General features: G+C 56.8%; 1 protein-coding gene across 1 annotated transcript in view; it reads right to left on the reverse strand.

Moving 5' to 3' along the window:
- LRFN5 (leucine rich repeat and fibronectin type III domain containing 5) overlaps positions 1-624 on the reverse strand; it is a 2,809-nt gene extending 2,185 nt beyond the window's left edge. Inside the window, 1 exon segment of the mRNA XM_031066223.1 lies at positions 1-624. This exon segment is cut by the window's left edge and continues 494 nt beyond it. Within this exon segment, the coding sequence (XP_030922083.1) occupies positions 1-606 (606 nt within the window). The 5' untranslated portion in view covers positions 607-624.
- Positions 625-8,108: the final 7,484 nt, after the last annotated feature.

An 8,108-nucleotide genomic window follows, 5' to 3' on the forward strand; every position in this document is an offset into this window, starting at 1 on the left:
GACGTCCAGCCTGGTCATCTTGTGGAGGTGGGAGAAGGTCCCCTTAGGAATATGGTCAATCATGTTGTGGTCAAGACTGAGAGTGTGCAAACTGACCATTTTCTCCACGGCATCCCAAGGGATGGTTTCCAGATTGTTGTAAGACAAATCCAATTCCTCGAGAGCTAAAACATCATCAAAAGCTGTGGAAGAAATTAAAGTCAGCTGATTGTTGTTCAGTATCAAGTGGTGGAGATTGGAGAGCCCACTGAACATGTCATTAGTGATCTTAGTCAATCGGTTGCTGTTCAAATGCAGAGCCCGCAAATTGCGCAGGTCGGCAAACGCGTGAGGTGTGATAAAACTGATTGTATTCCGGGACAGCGTCAGGTCCACCAGGCTGGTCATGTTGGCAAAGTCTTTCCTTTTAATGTTTGTAACAAAGTTGTCTGCCAGCCGCAGCTCCACGGTCCTCCTGTCAATGTTGGGAGGAACAAACAAGAGCCCTTTCTTGGCACACAGGGTGGCGAGGTTGGGAGACAAGATCTGACAGACGCAGCGCTTGGGGCAGATCTGAGCTCGCACCGCTACGCCAATGAACAGCAGAAACAAAAGCAGTTTTTCCATTGTAGAACAGATTCAAGAGCCTGCAAGGGACAGCAGACAATGGTTAGTCTCTGTGAGCTAAGACAGACATAATAAAAGAGCCAAGACAGACAGTCTGAGGTTAAACCATGGAACTGAAGTTCAGGTGGCAGCGAGCCACCCTCCCTGTGTTACCTGGTCCTTCTCCATCCCCCCATCCCAACACAAGAGTGCCTGCCAGGAGTGCAGCTGAGAGTCAGGGATGTTTGCAGCTCCATGGATACACACTGACACTCATAAAAATCACAAAGCCATTGGGAAGCCGCCCCTCGGGCCCCTCCTGCTCGAGCCCACCCTGCTGCCCAGTGCAGCTCCACATCCCAGCAGAGCCCCTGCCCTCCCAGGCTGCTGGCCATAGTGACAAATGTCCAGGTACAAAAAACGAGGAGTGGCTCATGTGTGCTTCACTTGCTAAGCTGAAACTCTCAGCGGCCTTGAAATCGCAGCAGCTCAATGGGTTTACAGCCATCTCCACTGAACATGTAAGCTCTTAATGCTATTTTCAGAATGAACTCAGAAGGAGCTGATTTTATGTCATTCAAACCCCAAAAATGCAAATAAAACAAAATGAAACAAAAAAAAAACCCAAAAAACAAAACAAAAGAAAACAAAAACCCAAGAAAAGCCCCCACAACAGAGATCTAAATAAAAATGGATCTTGGGCTAATTTTAGCTGATCACAGCTTTCCGGCTCCCCCTGGAAAGCCCAGCAGTTCAATCAGCTTTATTGCTTACACTGCCAGGCCTGCTCCTCGTGGCAAGTGGGAGCAGGGCTGCCAGCAGCAGTGCCCACGCAGCTCAGCAAGGTCACCCACCAGGGACTGTGCCAAAGGCTCCCAGCATGGCCGGGAGGCTCGGGGTGCTCCTCCCTGGAGCAGGTGGGAGGCTCGGGTGCTCCTCCCTGGAGCAGGTGGGAGGCTCGGGTGCTCCTCCCTGGAGCAGGTGGGAGGCTCGGGTGCTCCTCCCTGGAGCAGGTGGGAGGCTCGGGTGCTCCTCCCTGGAGCAGGTGGGAGGCTCGGGTGCTCCTCCCTGGAGCAGGTGGGAGGCTCGGGTGCTCCTCCCTGGAGCAGGTGGGAGGCTCGGGTGCTCCTCCCTGGAGCAGGTGGGAGGCTCGGGTGCTCCTCCCTGGAGCAGGTGGGAGGCTCGGGTGCTCCTCCCTGGAGCAGGTGGGAGGCTCGGGTGCTCCTCCCTGGAGCAGGTGGGAGGCTCGGGTGCTCCTCCCTGGAGCAGGTGGGAGGCTCGGGTGCTCCTCCCTGGAGCAGGTGGGAGGCTCGGGTGCTCCTCCCTGGAGCAGGTGGGAGGCTCGGGTGCTCCTCCCTGGAGCAGGTGGGAGGCTCGGGTGCTCCTCCCTGGAGCAGGTGGGAGGCTCGGGTGCTCCTCCCTGGAGCAGGTGGGAGGCTCGGGTGCTCCTCCCTGGAGCAGGTGGGAGGCTCAGGGTGCTCCTCCCTGGAGCAGGAACAGGAGGGAGGCTGGGGATGCTCCTCCCTGGAGCAGGAGGGAGCAGGGTCCCTGGAGAAGCACCCACCACGTGTCTGAGGGAATTGTGCCATTGTGAGCAGGGCTCAGAGGGGCTCCACGCTGAGACTGAAGCACTCAGCTCCCTTTGGGACTGGCACAGTTATACGTGCTCAGATCAGATTACTCAGACCCATTACCACCCCAGAGATGCATTAATGAAGCTCAGCTGAAATACAGTTTCACAGCTAGCCAGAACCAGAGCTCTTGAGTCGTCATTGATATTTAAAGACATTTAACGTCAGAACAACAACTATTGCTCCTGTTATCCAGTCCATCCTTAAACCAAACCAAATCTGTGGTGCCGTGCAAGCAGAGGCAACAAAATGATTAGTGAAAATACCAGCCCTAAACCTGCTTTTCAGCACAATCAATGTACTTTTTCCTGATACTTCTGGGGACTGCAAGTATTCAGGACTACTCCAGCTTTTGAGTTCCCACTGGAAAAATAAAAGCCTGCTGCTGCAGTCCAAAGCAGAGTGTGCCGCTGTGGGCAGTGCTGGGAGCTGCTCCCAAACCAGCATAACCAGCACCATTCTGGCTGCCATGACTTGCAGCAGAAAGCAAAGTGCCATGGCAGCATTCAGCTATGCTCTGTGCACTCACTTTCATGACAGCACTGCAAATCAGGGTGGCCCTGCAGGTGACAAGGACCTGGAGGGGAAGGGCAATGCCCAGCAGTGAAGGACACTGCCTGCTGCAGCCCCCAGGCCCACTGGTGTCACCCACCAGCCACCTCCCCGACCAGCAGCTGCACCTCATGGCCAGGGACTGCCACCTGTCCTTTCCAGGTGGACTTTGCTCCTTTAATGTACATCTGGTAAGGACCAGACGGGAATGGGAATGGGCTCAGCAGCTCAGGGCACCTGCAGCACAGCCATGGGGTCCCAGGACAGCCTCGGCTGGGGACAGCACGCTCGTTTGAATGTGCTGACCTAAGGCTGCCAGTTTAGATTCATGGCTATGATTGAAGTCATGTGCCTGGATTCAGCCAAGTCCACTGCTACAGCTACCCAAGACTAACACAGGCTTGAGCCCAAATCAGCAAGTTCATGAGTTTGGAAATACCATTACAAGATGAAACGACTCAAACAACAGCTGGGATGACAAGGTTAGCACAAAGTAACCTACCAGAGGTGGGTTTTTTGGATGTTAAGAGTTTTGGATATTGTCTCTGCCAATATCCTCAGGTCAGATGCCCAGCACATGGCCAGGGCTGGATGCAATGCTATCAGTGAACATCAGGCTCAAAGGGCTGCAGGAAATGGGGCAAGAGCAGCCCCCTGGCAAGGCCAGTCACCAGCACTGTGCCCCATGCCCTGGGTTTAGGGACAGTCCTCTCCTATGACCCTCCCAGTGACCTGGGCTGAGTGCACCCCACGTACACCTGCAATGACACTGAACCAGGAGGAGGGACTGAGCCCTCAGAGCCCGGGGTGCTGATGGAGAGGTGCTGGTGATCAGAGAGCTGAGCACCCCCCAGCCCTGACTGCAACGAGGACCAGTGAGGATTTGAAATCTGGACGCCGCAAGTGATGGAAACAGCAAAGCCACACCTGGATCTGCATGAGGCAGCAGGTGCCCCAGATGTGCAGGGATGGGGACAGCCCATCCTCCCCAAGGGCATCATCCCTTGCTGCAGGGAAACATTTCACCTCCTCGCTGAAAAAACACAGAGCATTTCCTCCCAGAGTGCTCGGTGCCCCACCACTGAGACATTCCAGACACCAACTGCAGGAGCTGGTGGCTTAGGAGGACAGCCATCAAAAACCACACCTGCTGCAAGTCAGCCGGGACATGTGTCCCCTCCTGTCCCAGCACACCTCATCCCCCACACAGATAATTCTATAGAGACAGCAGAGCTGACATGGCTGAGAGCTCATTGCAGAAAACACCTTTTGGACTAATGAAAGCAATATGTGATTCTCATTACCTGTCTGAAAGATGACAAAACAGAAAGGAAACTGCCTTCTTACATAAAACAAATGCCAGCTTCCTGGGCAGGTGGGCACTGCTCGTTTACTCCTGCAACAGGACAAGGGTAGCAAGCTCTTCATGCGACATTTGTGATTCACAAAAAAAGCCTCTGGCATATACTGCTCTTTACATCCATTCTGTTGCTACATTTGATCACTTTGAGTTACTCATCTGTCTATAAAACCTGCGTTGGGGTTGCTGTGGGCTGCATGGTCACACAGAGTGGGAACTGTGTCTCCAAAGAGCCAGGGAACCTGTGAGCCCCAGCACACTGCAGGGGCTGGGAGCCCCCCATTCCCCCATCAGGAACCTGTGAGCCCCAGCACACTGCAGGGGCTGGGAGCCCCCTTGCTCCCCCACTGGCTGGAGGGGATGGTCTGGAGTCCCCAGACTCTGCTCCTGTCTCTGAGCACAGGAAGACTTTCCTTCCCCATTTCTCAGGTATGGAGCAGGCCTGACAGTGTTGGGCAGGGCCAGGGCTCATGGAGGCAGGGACCCCTCTGGCGCTGCCCCCCCTGCCCACCTTGCCCTGGTCACTCTCAGCTGGGACATCCCCACACACTGGGTGACACTCCCATGGTCCTTCCCCTGTCAGGTGTTTCCCACAGGTCTTCTGGCCTTCACACCACCTCCAACCCAGCCCTGAACACAGCCCTCCATTCCAGCTCTGGAACACAGACCTCCATTCCAGCTCTGGAACACAGACCTCCATTCCATTCCAGCCCTGGAACACAGACCTCCATCCCAGCTCTGGAACACAGCCCTGCATTCCAGCCCATCCCAGCTCTGGAACACAGACCTCCATTCCAGCTCTGGAACACAGCCCTCCATTCCAGCCCATCCCAGCTCTGGAACACAGACATCCATTCCATTCCATTCCATTCCATTCCATTCCATTCCATTCCATTCCATTCCATTCCATTCCATTCCATCCCATCCCATCCCATCTCATCCCATCCCATCCCATCCCATCCACGGAACACAGACCCCCATTCCATCCAGCCCAGCTCCCTCTCCAGGGCTGCCAGGCTCATGCCAGCCCCAGGCCTGGCAGCTGCAGAACAGCCATCCCTGCCCAGAGCAGGAGCCCTGAGCTGGCCTGGGACCCAGGCCACACACGGGCAGGGGGTAGGGTCAGTCTCCAGCTCCAGCCCCACACAGGGCTCTGTGAGACCCACTAGAGGATCTCCACAGCTTCCAGAGGAGCCACCCGCTCCTGGGGGACACCCCAACAGCCCCTGGTGCATCCTGGGCACACACAGACCCTCCGGGCAGCACCTCCTCGGGGCAGACTGCCACCACAAAGCTGTGGCAGGTGCTGAGAACGGGCAGAGTAAGCCCAGCCCGGTGGGCACAGCTGTTCTGAGCCCCCAGCAGCACTGCCAGGGCGAGCAGCAGGCACAGCCTGGCACCCAGTCAGCTGCAGGCTGTGGGAACAACTGCCCACCTGTTCCAGCAGCACACAGAGGTCAGGGGAAGTGCTAATGAATTGGAAATTCCTGCCTGGAACGGATCCAAGGAACCCAGGACTGAAATGGCACATAATGTGATGGCTCCTTGTGCCCAACACGCTGCATGCTGGGGGCTTTGCCTCCTCCTCTTTGGGACATGAAGTGCAGCATCTGCCCGTGTGCCCAGTGCTCCAAGGGTCATGTACACATCATGGATCACACAACACATGGGAGCAGAAGAATCCGTAAGACAGCCATTAATCAGCAAACCACATCAGTTCCTGTCTGCATGGCCAGCATGCCAGGGATGCCCAGCGTGCACACCGGGAGCTGCTGCAGCAGCTGCCAGCTCAGGGCCTGCCTCACACATCCTCTGTCACCGCTCAGGCCACAACAGAGCTACTGGCTGCCCTCCCCACCCCTCCAGAAGGACGGGTGGCAAGGAATCCACCCAGGGTTCTCAAGAGTCTTTGCAAATTCAGTTTCATGATGGAGGAAAAAATAGTCTGGAAGCTGACGGTGTTCATCTGCTGGGGATGGAGGAAGGGCAATCACAGCACCAGCCACCACAGGCACCCCCCAGCCATGCCAGAATGTGGAACGTGAAAGGAGATTCTGGGATCTGTGGCATTGCAGCTGCTGGCACCAGTGAAATGGAGAACAAGGAGCTTCAGTTTCACCAAGGTCAGTGGTTTGCAAACAGGTCAGAGGGTTTTGCTGAATCGGAAACAAAGTACCTGAGAAAAAACCATTTGAATCCAAGAAACTCACCCAGAGGTTTGCTTTGGGGGCTGTGCCAGGCACCCAGGGCTGAGCTGGCCAGGAGCACCAGCCAGGAGCACCAGCCAGCACCACAAGGCCACCACGTTTGACCCCTGCTATAGGACTGGAGAGGTGAATCCCCACAGGGAGCCATGAGACTGGGAAATCCTGAACCTGGTCCCAGTTAGAGGGCTTCCAACAGCCACAAGCCCCTCAGACCCCTGGGGACCTCAGAAGCAGGAGCAAGGGGCCCAAAGGGAAGGCCAGGGGCAGCGCTGCCAGCTCATACAGGGATAATGCCTCTCCTGACATAATGAATGTTCCTTCCTCAAAAGCTCCATTTCTGGGCTTGTGCTGGGTTTCCCCTGTCTTGTACACAACAAACAGCTTCAGCACTCGCCCTTGCAATACACAGCTTAAAAACATGCCCATAAAGTTCAGAAATCGAGGAGAAAAATAGAATATCCTTTTTTTGAAGCACTTTATTTTAGAATTGCTCCACATTGTCTGCAGCAGACAGCACTAACAATGCCAAGTGCTCAGAAAGGCAAAAGCCCCACGGGGTTCCTGCAGCAGTGCACATGTCACAGCCAGAGTGTTTGCAGCAAGGACGTGGGCACATCCTGGGCATTGCCCCTCACTGCTGCTGACACAGCACCCCGTGCCCTGCATCTCACAGGGATGCTGGAGCCTTCCCAGGAGGGATGGGCAGCGTCAGGATGGCTGCAGTCAGGGCACAGAGTGCCAGCCAGCACCAGCCTGGCCTGGCCCTGCCTCCTGCACTGCTGGCTGCTGGGACAGTGACCCTGGGGCAGTGACCTGGGGCAGTGACCCTAGGACAGTGACCCTGGGGCAGTGACCTGGCACAGTGACCTGGCACAGTGACCCTGGCACAGTGACCCCTAGGACAGTGACCTGGCACAGTGACCCTGGCACAGTGACCCTGGGGCAGTGACCTGGCACCGTGACCCCTGGGACAGGTCGGCACAGTGACCCTGACACAATGACCCTGGGGTCAGCCCAGCCAGGGCTGCAGACATGGCATCCCCAGGGATTTCAATGCACCCTCCTGCACTGCTGCACCCTCCAGCACTGCTCCTGCACGCTCCTGCACTGCTCCTGCACCCTCCAGCACTGCTCCTGCCCCCTCACGCACCGCTCCCTCCAGCACTGCTCCTGCACCCTCCAGCACTGCTCCTGCACGCTCCAGCACTGCTCCTGCACGCTCCAGCACTGCCCCTGACCCTCCAGCACTGCTCCTGCCCACCTGCTGCTGGCACAGCCCCACAGCCACACCGGGGCTCCTGCCATGCTGTGCCCTGGGGCAAGGGCAGAGGGAGCAGAGCCCAGGGGCTCCCTCCCTGCAGGGCTGCAGTGCAGGCAGCTCACCGAGGCTCTGGTACCTCAGACAGAGCCCAGAGTGATCCAGGGGATGAGTCAAGCAGCAGAGCAGAGCACGACTGCAGCTTGGTGAGGTATTAATAGCTGTGCGTGAGGAAACAGCCAGGCTGGGGGCACCTGCTGCTGCTGCTCCAGGGATGGGGAGAGGGCCCTGAACCAGCGCTGAGACAGGCACTGAACACAGCACTGAACACAGCACTGAGACAGGAACTGAACACAGCACTGAACACAGCACTGAGCCAGGCCCTGAGCCCAGCCCTGAGCCCAGCGCTGAGCCCAGCTCAGTGGCACTGAGCCTCACCCACTGCCACGTCTGCAGCCCGTTCCAGCCCCTGGATGCCATCCCTTCCCTCCAGTGCTGACCTCAGCACAGAGCTG

The sequence above is a fragment of the Geospiza fortis genome, unplaced genomic scaffold (assembly GCF_000277835.1).
Source record: "Geospiza fortis unplaced genomic scaffold, GeoFor_1.0 scaffold23, whole genome shotgun sequence".
Taxonomy (NCBI): domain Eukaryota; kingdom Metazoa; phylum Chordata; class Aves; order Passeriformes; family Thraupidae; genus Geospiza; species Geospiza fortis.